We start from the raw sequence: 20,350 nt of genomic DNA, 5'->3' as shown, positions 1-20,350 counted from the left end.
ATGGCAGCCCTTTTTGAATTATATAAATGCAGATATTTCGGCTATCCTAACAAGGGCTTTTATTTAGTGAAGATTTCAGACCGGGCTGCTCCGGGGCCCCTTGGGAGAGGAATCCTGCGCGAATACGGGTTTTATTATATTTGATGTTTATACATTCCGAGCATGTAAGAGACTTAGGTATACACTCTGGTTAGTTATAGGTTAGATTAGTAGAAAGTTGAGTTTTTTTTTCTTTCTTTTCTCGTTTCTTTTTTTTTCTTTTTTTTGTTTTCTTTCTCTCTCTTTTCTTTGTTAAATTATAACTATTGTATATATGATTTAATTGTACATCAATGTTTGTATTTGAGAGTTTTGTTTATTTTTGTAAATTTGCAAAAATGTTAAATTTCAATAAAAATATCTACAAAAAAAAATATCTGTGACCTGATGATTTCTATCCCAGGACTTTGTGGGAGACTAGGGAGGAAATTGTAGGGCCCCTAGCAGAAATGTTTGTATCATCGACAGGCATGGGTGAAATGCCAAAAACTGGAGTGTGGCAAATGTTGTACCATTATTTAAGCAAGACTGCAGCAAAATACCCAAACTGGTGAGCCTAATGTGGGTGGGTATGTTATTAGACGGGATTGAGGGACAGGATCTGCAGGCATTTGGAGAGGCAAGGACTAATTTAGAATAGTCAGCATGGTTTTGTGCTTGGGAAATCCTGTCTCAATAATTTGATTAAGTTCTTTGAAGGGTGATCAAGAAAGTTGATGAAGACAGTGCAGTAGACATTGTTCACATGGACTTTAGCAAGGCCTTTGATCAGGTACTGCATGCTAGGTTATTGAGCAAGGTCAAAACTCACGGGATCCAGGGACAGCTAGCCAACTGGATACAAAATTGGCTTGACAATAGAAGACGGTGGTGGTAGGAGGTTGTTTAGCAGACTGGAGATCTGTGACCAATGTGGTACCACAGGGATCGGTACTGGATTCAGTTCTTTGTAATTTATATAGATGATTTAGATGAGAATTTAGGGAGGTATGGTTAGTAGGTTTGCAGGTCACACCAAGATTGGTCGTATCGTGGACAGTGAATAAAGTTACAGAACAGTACAGCACACTACAGACCCTTCTCGGCCCTGAATGTCGTGCTGACCTTTTATCTGGGAATGCAAAGATCTTGATCTACTGAGCCAGTAGGTCGAGGAATAACAGATGGAGTTTAAGTTAGATAAATGCAAGGTGTTATATTTTGTAGGATTTACACAGTCAGTGGTAGGGTCCTGGGGAGTGTTACATAACAATGAGGTCTAGGGATGCAGGTTGAAAATACAGTCACAGTTAGACAGGGTAGTGGAGAAAGCTTTCAGCTTGCTTGCTTTTGTCAGTCAGAGCACTGAGTATAGGAGTTAGGAAGTCTTCATGCAGCTGTACAAAATGTCAGTGAGGCCACACTTGGAGTACAGTATGCAGTTCTGACCGCCCTACTCCAGAAAGGACATTATTTAACTAGAAAGACAGAAGATTTACTAGGATGCCTCTTGGTGGAAGGTTTGAGTTACAGAGAGAGGTCAGACAGACTGGGACTCTTTTTCCCTGGAGAGTAGGAGACTGAGGGGTGACCTTCTCGAGATCTATAAAAACACGCCAGGTATAGATAACATAGATAGGCGGCAGCTTTTCCCCCACGGAAAGGGAGTTAAAAACTAGAGTGCATAGGTTTAAGGTGAGAAGGGAGAGATACAAAAGGGTCCAGAGAGGCAATATTTTTACACAAAAGATGGTGAGTGTCTGGAATGGACTGCGAGAGGTAGCAGTGGAATTGAATACAATGTTATTGTTTAAGAAATGCTTAAGCAGATACATGGATGGGGTAGTCATGGAGGGATATGGACCAAAAGCAGGCAAATTAACCTAGTTTAAGTTGTGAAAACTTGGCAGCACGGGGCAAGTTCGGCCAAGGAGCCTATTTCCAGGCTGTAGATTTTATGACTAAGCGCAAAGACACTAGGTAAATGGCATTTGGAGTTCAGGCACAAGCAGGGGTTTCGATGGGCTCATGAACGTGGGGGTCAACTGAGCGTGCACCGCTTGGAGATAACAAAAGCATAAGTGAGGGCTTCAACAGGAGACAATTAAAACAAGCTGGACTTGGAAACAGACATTTACTGACCGAGTGTGTGCGTGAAAGCCTATGGGTCAGATATAATATCAAAGCTGTGAGCAGTTAGGTTCAGTCTCAGACAGCTATCAGGAAGAGAAATGGAATTTGTGTGAGGGAGTGCAACGAGCACAGGGATTTTAAACAATAGCTCAGACTTCCCAATATTTTAATCGGAGGGGATTTACACTCATCTTGCATTTAATACTGGATAAGCAGTTTGACAAGTTAACAGTGAAGTCAAGAGCTGGAAATCAGTGTGCTTGTGAAAATGAACAAGACAAAAAAGTGTTGACGTCAGCTCAGATAGGAGCCGGAAAGAAAGCTCAATAATTGTAATTTCGTGGCAATAGGTCAAGAGAGCAAGAGGTGGATCTCAGTGGAGAGAAACAAGAAACCAGATCAGGGCTAGGACAGGAAGGAATTGTTGGTAATTTGGGATGATGGGCTAGGCTTAAACAATAAAAATGCATTATTTATATCGCACTTTTTACAACCATTGGCAGTCTGAAAGCATTCTATAGCTAATTAAATACTTTTGAAATAAAATTGCTCCCACAAAGTAGGTATGTTATAAGTGCTGGAAATACCTAGATGAACAATGCCTCTATGCACTAACAATATAATTGGTACATCTGAAACTTTTGTTATGGGGCCTAGCAATAAAGTACTTGGGCATCAATCATTAAAAAATTCAGTCTGACTGGAACCCCTCTTTTGTTTCCTTGGTCTAGCCATGAAGAATTAGAAACACAGTTCAGGTGTAAATAGGCCACTGCACTGCAGCATTTCAAGAGTCAGTTTGACACTACTTTCAAATGGGTAATTAGGGGGGAGCAACACATCTCGTTAAATTTTTTTTAAAAGAGTACTTTCACAAGCAACTAAACGGCAATAGGACATTCAGGATCAGTAATTTTTGATAACACCCACATTACAAATCTTTCAACAAGCAGGTACACACCGCGTCTTTATCCTTGGAAACTGGCTGATGAATTCTACATTCGGAGAGTACATCCCATAATCATGCGGCTTCAGGAAGAAATTCGGCAACTGGAAACATAAGAATGTATTGATAAGCTGGTGGTGCTGGCTTATCGGTAATAAGTTTCATTTTAACATGCAAGTTTTCAGCAACAATTGGGACTAAGACTTAAGGAAGCAGTTGCACAGTGGCACTTTGTGGCTACAGCATGTCACAATATTAATCTTGTGATATTAATATTTCCTTTAAACTTGTATTGACCATGTCTTATTAAATATAACAAACAGGAAATAAACCCATACAGACAGCAAGTGCATGTCCATGGACTTTGAAAAATAATTAGACAGGGAACATAAACTCAATATTTCTTCAGGTGCTCAACTGGTAAAGTCAGAGATTGCAATTGCGCTGAAATGTGAAGCATAGGCATCCCAGAGGTAGAGGTGACCTGGACTAATAATTCTGAATGCCAGGCTCATGCTCTCAGGACGAGTTTGAATCCTGCCATGGCAGATGGTGAATTCTGACTTGGATAACGGCAACCAAATCAACACAGTTGGCAGAAAGAGAGCGCAGTGAGGGGAAGGGGGAGTGCAAACCATTGGAAACATTATACTACCCCTTCTCCAAGGATCAGTGCAAAGTATTTTTGTGAAAGTGGGAATATTTATAGTTTGAAAGTTAAATTTGGTGGGAGTTAGTCTTTTCTCTAGCATGCAGCGTAAGCTGTCTACTGAATAGTATTTCAACAATATTGCTTTACGCTTGTGCGTTACAATAAAAGCTTTAACCTTTGAAGTCTTTGAGACTCTCTCGGCCAGTCACTGGAAATTCAAACATCATCTTCATACATGCTAAACTAATTAAAGGAGTCACACAGGTGTTATTATTTTTCCTACACCAGTCTGAAACCAGAGTATGCGCATTTAGTCAACACGAATTCACTGTTAATGAATTAAGGATGCTGTCTCTCACGCATAAACTTTAAAAACGTGTCTTGGGCTGTAGCGCGATTACATCGCCAACACTAATGGCTGTTTGTAAAGCACAAGAACGCAACCATCATGATATAGAAGTGGTGACTGTATAAAATCAGCGAGGGTTCCCACTCTACGCAACTAATACTTATTCGGAATTGAGAGAAAGGGTTGAACGCAACAGAAACAGAAAGAGGAACAGGTCACAGTCTACTGTTATTCAATATCCTGAAGTATCTCCATATTTCCTTTGGGCTAAAATTTGATCTCTCTCTCAAATATACTAAATGGATGAACAGCCACAGCTCTCTTGGGTTGAAAATTTCAAATAGAAGCTGTCAAGATCAATTACGTCTTCAGTAGGTACTGGAGAAGAGCGGAGTCTGTTTCCAAGCTTTTATGTTTAACACTTCAGATTTGTCTCATTTCTGTACAAACACACCTACCGCAGATGGTATTTAATACCGTCCACACAACACCACAATTTATGGGAGTGGGCTTGTATGTCATTTACCAACTTTCAAGAAATTCCATGAGTAGCAAGGTAAGCAACTGCCACCCGCAAAACTACCTAATGGACAAGTAGGGAATCTTCTATCACTGAAGAAGTATTCTTGTCATGCTGTTTCTTATGGTTAAAGGTACCTCCTTTACCTCTGCACTCACTAAACTACTTTTCAATCTGGATTTACAGATACCCTCCAGTGTCTTGTGAAAATAGTCATGCCTCTGGCGTAGCCCAAGATTATGTACATCTCACAGCTGCTTCTGCTTTTATTCCATTATCCAAGATGCAGAGGGGAGAAAAGTGACTGCCTTTCTCCTGTGTCATCCTTCACAAGTGCACAGGAATATCTAGACCACAGAACAGAGGTGGGACTTGGCTTGCCTACTCTTTCTAGTCTGGTCCAACATTCTGATGCATGTATCTTAACTCTCACCAAGACCACATATCACCCCTAAACTTACGGAATAGACTACTGGTCCAGTAACACCTTGATTTAAAATTTTTTTTATCCCAGGTGGTAAATTCCTCTGTGGCTGGTACTCTCCCAATCTTTAATCAGCTTTAGTGCCAAAATCCTCTGGGATATACAGTATACATTCCTTATTCTAATTTGAATTGCTCAACAATTAGTAGGCATGCCCTCTGCTGCTTTGAGCTTCCAAATGATTCCCTATACTGCTCCAAATTTTCTCTCCCATTTCAGACAAACCTTAAAACCTACTTTGTTAATTTGCCTCATTGTCGCTCGCACCTTGGGATTGAATTTTAACAGAACGCTCTTTTGAAATAGGGATATTTGTTCTACATTAAAGGCACTATATAAAGGCACTTTGGAGGCAAAGCAGGTGGCACAGTTACCAATTGACCTAATTAGCTTAACTCTTTCATATATTCAGATCAAAGGAAATTAAAGTAAGTAGCTCTCTTACCTCCACTCTAAGCTTTTCGTAAAGGACAGCTAGATGTTCCTCCATACTGGGCTCCTTCTTCTGAAAGCTTGCACTTGCAAGGTTACCGGTGCCACTGAAAGTGGCCAATACTCCAAGTGGAGGCACAGGAATTGTGGGGTGCTCAAAACCCAAGTGGTACGGCATCGGGCAGTGCTCACTGTCAAACAGTGCCTTGAAAGAGTCCAGGTGCCCCTCGTGCATGTCCCAAAGGCTCAGCGTGGTCTCGGAGGGTTCTTCTGGATGGGGTATCTGCACACTTGCAGGGGACACTCTGGTTTCCTCAGGCTTCCCTGCCAGTGTTTCTGGGACACACTCCTCCACCAAATCTTTCACCATTGTCTCCCTGTCAGAATTAGAGGAGACATGCTGCTCCACCACAATGTCATCTGCATTGTGCCCATCGACAGTTGTGATTGAATCCAAGATGCCTTCCAGCTGGGCCAGGAGAAGTGCACTCGCTTGCTCAGCACCAAGCCGCCCATCCAGTCCAGCAGGCACGCTTTCCACCCTGGAGGCCACCAGCTGCTGCAAACGAACCAGCCTGGAGCAGGGCACCTCCAGTAGGGCAGTCTGCTTCTTTCCCCAGCCACTCATGACCAGCTGCATACTGACCTTCTCGTCCAGGATACAGATGAGGGATTGCAGGCGTATGTCACTTGGGAATGACCTTCCACTGCAGGCACCATGCAAAAGGCCATACGTCGGTACCTGGGCCCGTTCCAAATCTGGAAAGTGATTTGACCCAAGGTTAAGTCTATGGGCAGCCGCCGTATGTCCTGTGATGCCTGGCCGTCTCTTAGTCCGGTACTGAACGTGGACAGCAGCCTGCGTAGCCCACGACATGCTGCTAATTCGCCGGGCAGGCCTACCATGGCACACCTCGAGTCTCTGAGGAGTGAGAAAGAGAAACATAAGGCTTCATCGCGATAACAAAAAAGTGCAAGTAGTTTCTGACTCCTGATATCAACACAGAGCATCATGCACACAATGCCCATCCTAGTGCTGCAGAAAAAGCAAGGTACAGAAGGATGAAATCAGATGAGATCAAGACAGGACTTGACAAAATGTGAGTTGTGACCCCAGAATCTCATCTCATCTGCGTAGAGACAGGAATTCTCCATCTTCTCTTGAACAGCAGTTTCTTAATGAACTATATAGTCATTTACAGGGAGGAGCATCCAGATAAGGCAACATACATATTGATTGGGTGACCATCAATCAGCGAGTGTCAAGACTAAGCCATTTGCTGTTACACAATTAGTTCTTAGTCTTGTTAACTGGCTTCACATAATGAATGTGTTTCACCTTGTTAATTGACTTTACATACTGAATCCTTCTTCATGTTGTTAAATGGCTTTACAGAAGGAATGCTTTTTCACCTTGTTAACCCACTACCCTTGCCTCCAGTACGACCTTGTTTACTGCAAGTTCTTATCTGATCTGAGTTACGCTAGTTGAACCTTTTGTTTCACAAAACTTAACCTTCCCTACCTGCTCATACCTTACACATTTTCTCACATGTTTCACACATCAACATGAAACTCCTTTCAGAGAGTTTAGAAAGTGGATCAGAAGCAACTGTTTAAGCATTGTAATAAAACTGGTTAAGATCAATCAAATGGTGGTGGGTGAAGGTGATGAGGGGGATGAAGATCTGGTATTATTTATTGTTACTGGTAATAGTTGGGTAGCAGTGACGAGAACTGCTGTCTCTCAGCGCCAGGAACCCGAATTCGATGCAAGCCTCGGGTGACTGTGTGGAGTTAGTACATTCTCCCTGTGTCTGTGTGGGGTTCCTCCACAATCCAAAGATGTGCAGATTCAGTGAATTGGCCAGGCTCAAATCGCCCATAGTGTTCAGGGACATGTAAGCTAGGTGCATTAGTCAGGGGAAATGTAGAGTAATAAGGTTGGAAAATGGGTTTAGGTGGGATACTCTTTGGAAGGTCGGTGTGGACCTGTTGGGCCGAATGGTCTGTTTCCACACTGTAGGGATTCTATAATTCTATATATCTCACTGATCAGCTACCAAGATCATATGCTCATTGTAGTCTTTTCACATGAGCAGCTTGTGACTATAATCAGTTACATATTCCAAACGTAGACTTCATTAAGTTACATTTCTCTATTCACAACCGCAGTTAGACATTTTGATTCAACTGACCCAAGGTTGTCAGGGAAAGGTAAGGCAGCCTGTGGATTTGCTGACTGGAGCAGCAAATTGTCTTAAATCTAACTCAATCATGACAAGTACAAAAACGCAATTTTTGAAAAAAAAAATGAGCAATTTGCTGGCTAGCACTGAAAAAAATTACCACACAGGCGTCTGATTGTCAGAAAATGTGTCACGGGTTTACTCGTCATTTTTTCTTGCCATTTCTTGTCTGATTTAACCTTCACATGAACCTAGCCCCATGAGCTTGTTTGACTTCCTGGTAATAAAACATTGTGTTATCAATGTCAACCAAGCAGTTTTTTTTTTAAAAACTAAGCAACTCCTCTATCCAGCTAGTAATAAATCCAAAAAGAATTCATGAGTAATCTCTATTGGCTTGTATTCTCTGGAGTTTAGAAGTACTGAAACACGTATAATTCTTCAGAAGTTTAACAATGGTCGACATTGTGAACCTGCATCACATGGCTGAAAAGTCTACCACTGGTTTCAGAATAAGGGATGACAATGAGGACTGAGATGAGAAGAAATCTTTTCACTCCAGGGGGATGAGCATCTGAGAAATTCTCCACTCTTCTCCACTGCAAGTTCAGTTATCGATTATGTTCAAGACAGAGATCAATAAATTATTTTGAACATTGAGAATTATGGGATATGGCGGGAAAGCAGAGTGGAGGTAATCAGCCACAACTGAAAGTGGCTTGGGCTCAAATGGCCCTAGGACCTACTCCGATATTCTTATGGGGAGGTAGTGCATTAATAATAATGCCACAGGACTAATAAACAAGAGTATAAAATGAATAATGTTGGAGAAACTCAGCAGGTCTGGCAGAATCGTAGAGAAGAGGAAGTAACAGAGGATTGATGAGGGCAGAGCAGTAGACGTGATCTATATGGACTTCAGTAAGGCATTCGACAAGGTTCCCCACAGGAGACTGACTAGCAAGGTTAGATCTCATGGAATACAGGGAGAACCAGCCATTTGGATACAGAACTGGCTTAAAGCTAGAAGACAGAGGGTGGTTTTTCTGACTGGAGATCTGCGACCAGTGGAGTGCTATAAGGATTGGTGCTGGGTCCTCTACTTTTAGTCATTTACATAAATGATTTGGATGCAGTTAGTAAGTTTGCAGATGACACCAAAATTGGAAGTGTAGTGGACAGCGAAGAGGGTTACCTCAGATTACAACAGGATCTTGATCAGATGGGCCAATGGGCTGAGAAATAGCAGATGGAGTTTAGATTAGATTACTAACAGTGTGGAAACAGGCCCTTTGGCCCAACAAATCCAAACCAACCCACCAAAGCGCAAACCACCCATACCCCTACACCTAACACTATAGGCAATTTAGCATGGCCAATTCACCTGACCTGCACATCTTTGGACTGTGGGAGGAAACCGGAGCACCTGGACACGGGGAGAATGTGCAAACTCCACACAGTCAGTCAGTCGCCTGAGGTGGGAATTGAACCCGGGTCTCTGGCGCTGTGAGGCAGCAGTGCTAACCACTGTGCCACCCGCACATTAATTCAGATAAATGTGAGATGGTACATTTTGGAAAAGCAAAACTTAGCAGCACTTATACACTTAACGGTAAGGTCTTAGGGAGTGTTGCTGAACAAAGAGACCTTGGAGTGCAGGTTCATAGCTCCTTGAAAGTGGAGTCGCAGGTAGCTAGGATAGTGAAGGCGGCATTTGGTATGCTTTCCTCTATTAGTCAGAGTATTGAGTACAGGAGTTGGGAGGTCATGTTGCGGCTGTACAGGACATTGGTTAGGCCACTGTTGGAATATTGCGTGCAATTCTGGTCTCCTTACAATTGAAAAAATGTTGTGAAACCTGAAAGGGTTCAGAAAAAATTTACAAGGATGTTGCCAGGGTTGGAGGATTTGAGCTATAGGGAGAGGCTGAACAGACTGGGGCTGTTTTCCTGGAGCGTTGGAGGCTGAGGGGTGACCTTATAGAGGTTTACAAAATTATGAGGGGCATGGATAGGGTAAATAGGCAAAGTCTTTTCCCTGGGGTAGGGGAGTCCAGAACTAGAGGGCACAGGTTTAGGGTGAGAGTGGCAAGATATAAAAGAGACCTAAGGGGCAACGTTTCCACACAGAGGGTGGTACGTGTATGGAATGAGCTGCCAGAGGATGTGGTGGAGGCTGGTACAATTGCAACATTTAAGAGTCATTTGGGATGGGTATATGAATAGGAAGGGTTTGGAGGGATAAGGGTCGGGTGCTGGCAGGTGGGACTAGATTGGGTTGGGATATCTGGTTGGCATGGATGGGTTGGACCGAAGCGTCTGTTTCCAAGCTATACATCTCTATGACTCTAACAGACAAAGTTAAAATCTTGAGTCAGATGTGATTCTTCATGACTGAAATAATTCTCCCCATTGCAAGAACAAAGTGTGTACACAGCACTTACAATGAGTGTCAGGTAACTTGCTTTAAAATATGCAGGAATACTTTACAAAATCACTGATTTTAAATATATCCCATCCCAATGCAGAAAAATAAAAGAGATACAAGTCTTTATGGAGTGGACAATAAATGCTGATCTAAACAGCAATGCCTACGGCATATGGTTGAATATTATAAATACAGGTTGTCTCACTGCCAACTTCAAGGAGTTAGACAATACCAGCAATGCTTGTATCTCCTGAACAAAACAACAGAACATAAAGACACAGGAGCCTCAAAGATTGTCCTATTCACTAAATGGCCTCAATTCCACTGCCATAATCGCCTGTCTGTGCTCCCCACTTCACCATAACTTGACCCCTTGTAGACCTTATGCGACTTAGGAAAATTGGAATGAGGATAATCCTGAAGTTTGCATGCTTTAATTATGCCTGACTTGTTTAGTCTGATTTGAGAGGTTCCTCAGCCAAAATCATGAGATTCTATTATGAAGCCACTCAACATGATAACAGTCTGCAATAATCACTGGCACTCTAAGCTTCCCTCTTCACCACTGTTACAACACTTGGCAATGATTCATAAAAACAATCAATACAAATATTTAAAGAAGCCCACTTGATTGCAACCCATTCTTTGCTACAGTTACAGTGTGGTGAAGTGTCTTCCCACCTGTTTGCTTTCTCCCTGTTATTTAATACTTGCCCTTCCAAACCTTTTCAACATTGATGAGGTGCTGCATTGGTGGACATATCCTTTCACTTAGGTTACCCAGTGCAGAGAAATACTTCAAAGAACTCAACGAAGTATGATATTCTAATGAAATGCATTTGGGAAAAGGATATGAAGTATTCGTCATTCCCAGACTAGACCATCCCTGAGAACAAACTAAAATACTGAGATAAAAAATAATATTTTTCCAAAACAAATTAGGATAAGCTTTAGCCAGGTCATGGCTTCACTGAACAATGGATCAGGTCTGACAAGTCGAGTGACCTATTGCTGTTCATAATTCATGTTTTTAAGACACTGACAGACATTGGCGGTCTTTCTTCCCAAATTAATGCCATAGGAATTCCACTCTTGTGTGCAGACGCATTCCTTCAATATCACCCAAAAGATGGCACCTTCAACAAAGAGACACTCCTCAGGTTCTAGCCAAGCAAGGTGTCAATTTAGATTTCACACCTAAGTGCAGAAGTGGTACTTGAAATCACCAACTTCTAACTCAAAGGATGAAGGCAGTTACTCCACTGAGAGGTAACACATGACTAACAGATTGAATGATACATGCAGTTATGACCCTCAGAAGTTTACTTACTTACCTGTTTATGACACAGAGGCAAGGTACTCCGTCTCCACGTTAAATAGTAGTAGTCATTCCCCCGGGTCCTGGGAAGATTTCCGCAGCAAAGTCTCCGCTGCCTGAGTCCAAATGCTGCCAGGCCTCTGGCTGCACTCTGCCTGCAGCTCACAGCAGCTGCCATGCATGCATACAGCCCAACGTCACTGTGGTGTACAAAACCCCGTTACTACAACTCTCCTGAAAAACTCACTTTCTTCAGCCAGCCATCAAACGAAAAAACCCCACTATACACACAAATAAACAGACACTCTGAAAGCCTCTTCACTTATTTTACTCAAATGCATGACTTATTAAAAACCTCAATACAGTTCCCTAACCTTCAACACAGTTATTACAACCCATTGTAAGTCTGAGTAGCTCCAACTCCAGTTCTATTGCTCTCCCCAGTATAAGCCTGTAACAATTTCTATAACAAGCCTTAAGAGGCAAACCCACAGTTCTACCAGTCTCCCAGGAGCACCAGACTCAAAGTGACCAGTCCCTGCAGAAGTCCCAAGCCCAATTCTAACACAATAACCAGTACTCCTATCACAAGTTCTAGCAATGCTCCCAAAGGTCCCGATACCAATTGTATGAACAATGCCATTGTAAATGCCTTGCCACTTTAACCAACTCCCAAATATACCAGACAGTTGCCCAACCTCAGGTCTATCACAGTCCTCATAATTCCCCATCCATGACAGCCCCACCTCCAGTTTTACCCCAGTTCTACCCCTCTATTTCCAACAGCTCCAGTAACCCCATTCCCCAGGTCTACCCTAGCCCCAAAAGCTCCTCCCCAACTCTACCCCAGCCCCAACAGCCACACCCCAGCCCAAAGGCTCCTCCCAAACACTACCCCAGCCCCAACAGCCACACCCCAGCCCAAAGGCTCCTCCCTAACTCTACCCCAGCCCCAACAGCCACACCCCAGCCCAAAGGCTCCTCCCTAACTCTACCCCAGCCCCAACAGCCACACCCCAGCCCAAAGGCTCCTCCCCACTTCTACCCCAGCCCAAAGGCTCCTCCCCACTTCTACCCCAGCCCCAACAGCCACACCCCAGCCCCAAAGCTCCTCCCCAACTCTACCCCAGCCCCAAAGCTCCTCCCCAACTCTACCCCAGCCCCAAAGCTCCTCCCCAACTCTACCCCAGCCCCAACAGCCACACCCCAGCCCAAAGCCTCCTCCCCAACACTACCCCAGCCCCAACAGCCCCTCCCAAGCTCCACCCCAGCCAAAACAGCCACCCACCCACCCACCAACCAACCCACCCATCACCCCCTCCCCAACTTCACAGCAGCCCCAACATCCCTTCCACCGGTTTTACCCCAGCACCAACAGACCCTTCCCCCAGTCCCAAAAGCCCCTCCCCCAGCTCAACCCCAACCACAATAGCCACACCCCACCTCACCCCGAAGCCCCGCCCCCACCCAAATAGCCCCGCCCCCAGCCACAACAGTTGCACCACCAGCTCGAGCCCGAGCCCGAGCCTGCCGCCCCCGCTCCGGCTGTCTACCCCACAAAGGTCCCAGGGGTCAGCCACAAGCCGGTGTCGGCCAGACCTCCGCATCAGCTTCCTACAGCGCCATCCTCTCCGTAGCTCGACTCCCGGTGTGACTTGACTTCACTTCACCCCAGCCCAGCCCAGAAAGACACACGCCCTGACGGTGAGCGCCCACCCCTCACCCGATGCCCTTGGATACCGGGAGCCCGAGTTGCGCCGCCTCGAGCCGCGGACGCTTCCAGAAAGCGACGTCGCGGCGCTGCCGTCGGACGAGCCTCCCGATTGGCTGGAGGCCGGCGCGAGAGAGACGGACTCTCATTGGCCGTGTCTGCGGCGCGTATTGTGACGTGCGACGTTAGGATCCGTGGGAGGTGGAGACTCCGCGCGCATGCGCCCTCGGCATTTTAGGAGTTGTGGTCTGACTTGCTTGAAGGTTGTTGCTAATACAGTATAGGGCTAGCAACAAGTGGTTTGGGTGGAGGGGAAAAGGATCTGAAACTCAAATTCCTGGTGAAACTCAAAAGGTTTAGTAGCTTCTGTGGACAGAGATAAAATACTATTCATGTTCCTAGTCTGATGACCCTTCTTCAGAAACTGGAGAGTAAGGATTTGCTGTATTTGAATCTGGGGCATGGTCTCCAACCTCCATTTTCCTTCTCCTGGCATTATTTGATCAATAACATAGTGGAGACGATGTCAAAGCATCCATCACCCTTCTCCTCCCCCACCCCGTAACATCCATTGTTGACCTCAGGACTGTTAGAAACAAAATTCAATAAAATTTAGACGAGACCACCAAAGCTGGGAACAAGACAATTTGCAAGAAAGGACCCCAATTGCAGAGAGCAATTGAAGTGATGATCATTCAAACTACTACACAGTTATACTTTTGAGCTTCGTGAGGTCACCTCTCCCGACTCCTTCATTCCCCAATCTCTCTCTCAGTATTTTGCATTTGCCCATCTATGCTCCACGCCCATTGCCCCCTTCCCCAGGTTGGAAACCTTCCTCTCTGTAAGTGCTGACACACACATTATTTTGTCAACAGTACATCAAGATCTGGTTTATCATTTTGTATCAATTCTGCTGGTACATTCCATCGTCGGACACTTCATTAACTTGTATCATTTTGTATAGCCCAAGCATTTCAGTTATCTCAGCTTTTTGCTGAAAACATAATTTTTAATTAGTTTTTAATTAACCACAATTATACACTGAAAAGTAGAGATACTCTTCCCTGAATACCTACAGAGTTAACAGTTCTCTTGCTGTACCCCTTTTCTGTATGCTTGTTCTATATCTGCATAAACAACACTTTACCCCATTTCTAACAGGACCGACACACAGCATGGAGAAAGGAAACTTCAAAACTTACAAAGAAGGCTGCAGTTATACTGAAACCAGCAAAAGGTCCAGAGAGTGAGATTTGTCACGCTCAGAGTCATAGCGATGTACAGCATTGAAACCGTTTGATCCAACTCGTCTGCACTGACCAAATATCTTAATCTAGTCCAATTTGCCAGCACTTGCACAATTTCCCTCTAAACCCCTCCTATTCACGTACTCAACATCATGCCTTTCAAATGTTTTAATTGTACCAGCCTCCACCACTTCCTCTGGCAGGTCATTCCATACACGCACCACTCTCTGTGAAAAAGTTGCCCATTACATCCCTTTTAAATGTTTTCCTCTCACCCTAAACTGGTGCCATCTGGTTCTGGACTGCCCCACTCCAGGGAAAAGACCTTGTCTATTTACCGTATCCATGGTCCTCATGATTTCAGGAAGATTCACTGCTGTGTCAACGGTGTGGGTGTACCACCCTCTGCGTGAAAAAGTTGCCCCGAGGTCCATTTTAAATCTTTCCCCTCTTACCTTAAACCTATGACCGCTAATTTTGGACACCCCTATCCTGTGGAAAAGACCTTGACTATTCACTCTATTCATGCCCCTCATGGTTGTATAAATCTCTATAAGGGTAGCAGGAAAATGTAAACAGTGTGCACAAGAAACATTTGAAGTCATTTTTCACAGTGCAAGAGAGGACAATGTGACAGTCCTTTCTGATTTTAATTTCCATCAAGTCGAAGAATATCAAAAATTGAGGTGGATGTAAAGTGGACTGCACAACAATGGGTTAAACACGAGCAATAAATGACAAAGCTGTCTAACTATGTTTGAGAATTTGGTTTTAGTTTAGCTGAGTTGATTACATTCTTCCTTTGGGTCAGAAGGTCATGATTCAAGTTCCATTGGAGATTGTCAATAAAGTAATCTAGTTGACAGTGGGAATGATACTGAGCAAATTCATGTGAGCATGTATTTATATTGCCTTGCTTTTACTTTATTGCTGTGACCCAACTGCTCCTTGTCTGAAATGCAACCTAGTCCAGTATTGTTCTAGAACATTCCACCTATGCTGACTGCAGCAAACATTTGTCACTCTTTTTGTTGATGATTTTAAAGGCTTTGCATGAGATTCTAAATAATTTCACAATAAAAGAACATTCTAAAAAGAAGAGTTGTAAAGGTAGGGTTTCCAGCTTTTTCCTGGAGGTCTTTAGCTCATGCATGCGACATAGTCCCATCTGGTCAAATAGCCTCAACTTTTCCAATGTTACTATTACAATTAACTATAGGAAGTATTTGAAGAAAATAAATAAAACACAATTTCTGTTCTTCATTTTCTGCACTGTAAGCAAATTCATGAGATTAGTCCTTATTTCTTGGAAACGATTGCTTTTTTTTCCCCAAAATTGTACTTTATTCACAAAATTTGTAAAAGAACATTGTGAATTATTTTGAGCTTTTAAAAAAAATTCACAGAATGCGCAAAAGAATTCAACTTTTTTCCAGACAGCAATGTTCCATTCTGAGATGACTCAATATAACTTCAACTCATTGTCTCTACCCTCAGGCGACATTTTGGGTGGACTTTGCATGTTCTCCCCGTGTCTGTGTGGGTTTCCTCCAGGATGCTCTGGTTTCCTTTCACAGTCGAAAGATGAGCAGGTCAGGTGGATTGGCCATGCTAAATTGCCCATAGTGACCAGGGATGCGTAGGTTAGGTGAATGAGCCATGGGAAATGCAGGGTTACAGGGAGCGGGTAGAGGTTGTAGGTTTGAGTGGGATGATCTTTAGATGGTTGATGTGGACTTGATGGGTCGAATGACCTGCTTCAGTACTGCAGGGTTTCTATGATTCTTACGCATTCCACTTCAGCATATAACCTGAAGGCTTCTCCATACTATAACTTATACTCGACAGTGTCTCAGTGTACTTAGGTTGAAAGGCCTCAGACAATGGTCTTAAATCTTGGAAACTTCAGGCCAATTCAGAATTCACAAGCTAAGAGGCAAAAAGTGACTGTCCTTTCTGTGAGAATGGCTCAAATGCTCATGACAATAAGAAGGCAGTGACAGACTGACAACTGAGGGATCCTGGAATGGATTGCAGCTGAGCTGATGCTGAGTTCCTTGTGGTGTCTTACTGGTGCCATTGGGGAGTGTTTAAACTAACATTCAGTTCTGAACAAAAGTCATTCTGGACTCGAAACACTAAGACCAAAGTTCATCCAATCAACCATGAAGCGAAGGTCAAATGTCACTCATTATTGCAGTAATCAAAAGCGCGGAGAGGAAAATAACTTTCCACCTTCCTGTGTGGACTTTCGATATTTGGAATTTGTTTACTCGATGTATATTCTTGTTCCACCCATAGGATATGTGGTAAACCACCTATCTTTTAAATCTGGGTCTTAATTATGATTGAGTGTATGCATCTGTGTTGAAGGTTTTGAAGGGGTATATTTTAAATTGCATCAATTTGATATCCTTTCTTTTCACAGTTCTTGTTAAAATTATGTGTGTTACAAATAATAGTGTTTTTACTACGATGAGAAAAACCTGATGTGAATTGCTTTTGTCTAAGTAGCAGTCGGTCAGACAAATTAGTCATAAACAAAAAATTAACTTGTTGGAAAAGCTCAAGCTCTGTGGAGAGAAATCAGTGTTTTGGTTCGAGTGACCCTTCCTCAGAAGATAACTTGGTCATTTTGGTGGTCGAATTGGAATTCCCCACTATTCATGACATGTGTATGCATGCATAAGTCATTATGACAGGACATGCAGAAAGCAGTTAAGAAATCATACAGTGTTCTAAGCTTCATTAATAGGGATATACAATATAGGGGCAAGGGGTTGCGCAGTCCTTACTTAGGATACTGGTTAAACTTCAGCTGGAGTGGTGTGTACACAATGCTTTATGAAGAATGTGAATGCATTGGAGAAAGTGCAAAAGAGGTTTACTAGAATCTCAGTTATGTGGATAGATTGGAGAGGTTGGCAAGGAGATTTGTTTTTAAATTTTAAATTTCAAAAATCACCAAAGGGTCTGGACAGAGTAGTGAGGGAGAAACTGTTATTGTTCATCAGAGGATTGAGAACCAAAGTGTGCAGATTAAGATATTTTGCAAATGATGAAAACGAGAAAATAAAGTCAGTGAATCTGAAATGCACTGCCTTAAGTACATTGGAGGCAGATCTAATTGATGTATTCAAGATCATATTGGATGCTTCTTTAAAACAAAACAATGTTCAAGGGTACAGAAATCTATGTGGTGATATCTTCCTGATGGACTTTTAGTCAAAGATGTTTTTCTTTGCAAATTTCTCCATGAAGGACATAAGATACGGAATGGTCCAACTACTTGGAGTGTTCAATGGCAACAAGGCCAGTCCAATCCTTCACAACACCAGAGACAGCTGGAACCTTAGTACGTAGTGACACATTGATGTTTGCAAACCGAAGGTCTACGCACAGTTTGATGCAGCTGCACTCAAAGGTGGTCATCAGGATAAGGGCAGGTTGGTTGGCTGTGCTTCCCCACTCCAAATTATCCAGACTTTGTATATGGTGTCCGTGAGGACGCGGTTCATCTTAGACCTCCAAATGAAGTGGAAGATAGCTCGGGTGACTGCAACAGTGCAGATTCTGGGAATGGGCCACACCTGAGCTATGTACAACAGCAGAGTGCCTCACACCTGATGACCAGGTTATTATCCATAAGGGAGAAGGAGAGTTGCTCCCAAAAGCCCAGTTTCTGCCTCAGCTTGGTGATGCGCTTCTGGCAAGTGTATGCTCATGTCTGGCCCCTCCAAATCATATTCCCAGCACCTTCAGCTATTCCATCCTGTCAGTGAAGGGGGATAAAGGATCGGCTGGCCCAATTTCCAAAGAACATGGCTTTCCTCTTGTCTCAACCTATCTTGGCTCCTGAGGCCAGTTTGAACTGGTCACAGATGCTCATTAATGTGTGCACTGAAAGCCGATCCAAGCAGAAAACAACAACGTCATCCATGAAAAGGGGGTTTTGACCTGCAGGCCTCCATTGCTTGGAATAGTCACCCCTCTCAGGCTGACATTCTTCCTGATGGACTCAGCAAAATATTTTTACAACACACAAAGAAGGCAAGAGAGAGTGGGCAATCCTGCCTGACTCCAGGTCTGATCAAGAAACTTTGTGCATCCCATCCATTGATTGAGACTGCACTAATCATGTTGGCAAAGAGCAGCTAGATCTAATTGCAGATTCCCTCCCCAATGCCATTTTTGGAGAAAGTTAAATGGGAGCTTGTTCAGTTATTGGAACCTCCCTTGCATCAAATGGATGTAAATATAACCTTGTACAAATAAAAAAATGTCTTTGGTTTGTTTGCTTGGTAGAGTCAAGCTCCAATGTTTGTTAGTTTCTTCATATACTACTGTATCTAACCAAACTGCTTTGACAACGTATGTATATTAAGTCATAAAGTTACAAGCTAGTGTGGAAACAGACCCTTCAATCCAACTCATCCATGCCGACCAGATATCCTAAATTAATCTAGTCCCATGTGACCTGTGTTTCTCTAAGACCTTCCGATTCATATGCCCATCCAGAAGAGAAAAAATACTTTTCATGACTAAAGTCTATTTTTGAAATAAAAAATGTTCAGGGGTACAGGAAAAGGCAGAAATTTGGAACGAATATCTGGTCAGCATGGACGAGTTGGGCTGAAGGGTCTTGTGAGAAACTAAGCTCACTCACTTCAATAATTTCAGTCCGAGACAAAATCTGAATCAGTAGTGTCCTTTATTTTACTCTTGCAAGAGGGTGTGAAGTCCACTGTCTGCCCGTGTACAAGGCAAGGGACTCACACACCGAATTTGACTAATACTCGATATTTATATAATTTGGTTCCTTTTTTTATTTCATTGCTCCTCCCCTGTTTACATCCTCCACTTCTCTAAGACCGGTACCCATTACTCCTGTTTATCTCTTGTCTTGTCTGTGACAAAATGCTTATTTCTGGCCTCGCCAGGCCGTTTGACCTCATCCTGCTGTGCGTCATTGTTAGGCATATCCTTTCCTTACCATTATCTACTCCCTCCATCTGTTCCTTCCCTCACAGCATCTTATCATTAAGACCCTTTGAATTGGGGTTTGTTCCTGTGTTTCTGTAAAAGTGGGAAACAGATGTTTATACCTTCTGTTTGCCTCTCCTCACAGCACCTTATCGGGTCACCTGTATTTCTACCATTGTTTTGCAGTCCCGTTTCTTCCTTGCATGCATTTTTAGCTCATACAAAAAAAAACAATTATGCATTTCCTCCACATAGTTTCCATTCTTGTTGACTCAGCTCTTGGCTGAAACAATTACACACTGGTGTGAGTTCATTTACTTTGTAGAAGTAATTATAATTGCAGAAGCAACACTACTTTACCTATATCCCTCAGTCTGGTTCTGTGCTGGACATCTCTATGCTTTGGTGACTCTAAGTCAAACTGCCTAAAGAGCCAGTGCAAATATGATGGACAGAACGGCCTGCTCCTCATATTAACAACTCTTTGATTCTCTCCTTAAGAGGGTCCTCGCGATCGGTTCTGAAAATTATTGCGTTCTTTTCGTCAGAAGGAAAAGTATATTTTTCATACGTTTATATAGATGCACATTTGTGTGAGTTTATAGGAGGGTGTATTTTTGCATATGCGAACCACTGATCGAGGGTGGAACGTTGTAGAGGGGAAGGGGACTTATCCGGACAATTAATTCCAACCCACCCACGGTCCAAGATGATGCGATGAGCCGCGGCGAACGCGCAGCCGCAGTTGGAGATTTGCTGTCGTTCGCGCAGGGTAGTTTCTGCGCACCATCCTCCACGCAGGGAGACGTCGGCCCGCAAGCGCGCAGCCGCAGTTGGGCGCACCCCACGCTCCGGCGCAACCAATGCGCTTGCGCCTCGCCCGCGCACGGTGGCGACTTTCCCTTTCGGGGCGTTAACGCGCCTGCGCGTGGTGCCTT

At 43.5% G+C, this 20,350-nt stretch overlaps 1 protein-coding gene across 1 annotated transcript in view; it reads right to left on the bottom strand.

Moving 5' to 3' along the window:
• The window catches only part of c35h6orf136 (chromosome 35 C6orf136 homolog), a 35,266-nt gene extending 21,938 nt beyond the window's left edge, over nucleotides 1-13,328 (bottom strand). Inside the window, exons 1-4 of the mRNA XM_060850658.1 lie at nucleotides 13,192-13,328; nucleotides 11,485-11,668; nucleotides 5,548-6,456; nucleotides 3,113-3,201 (exon numbers count right to left, since the gene is read on the bottom strand). Coding sequence (XP_060706641.1) covers nucleotides 3,113-3,201; nucleotides 5,548-6,456; nucleotides 11,485-11,668; nucleotides 13,192-13,328 — 1,319 coding nt within the window. The remainder of the gene's footprint in view (nucleotides 1-3,112; nucleotides 3,202-5,547; nucleotides 6,457-11,484; nucleotides 11,669-13,191) is intronic.
• Between the last annotated feature and the right edge of the window lie 7,022 nt (nucleotides 13,329-20,350).

The sequence above is a fragment of the Hemiscyllium ocellatum genome, chromosome 35, assembly GCF_020745735.1.
Source record: "Hemiscyllium ocellatum isolate sHemOce1 chromosome 35, sHemOce1.pat.X.cur, whole genome shotgun sequence".
In the NCBI taxonomy this organism is placed as follows: Eukaryota; Metazoa; Chordata; class Chondrichthyes; order Orectolobiformes; family Hemiscylliidae; genus Hemiscyllium; species Hemiscyllium ocellatum.
The sequence above is the reverse complement of the archived record's forward strand: the minus strand, read 5'-3'. Positions and strand labels throughout refer to the sequence as shown.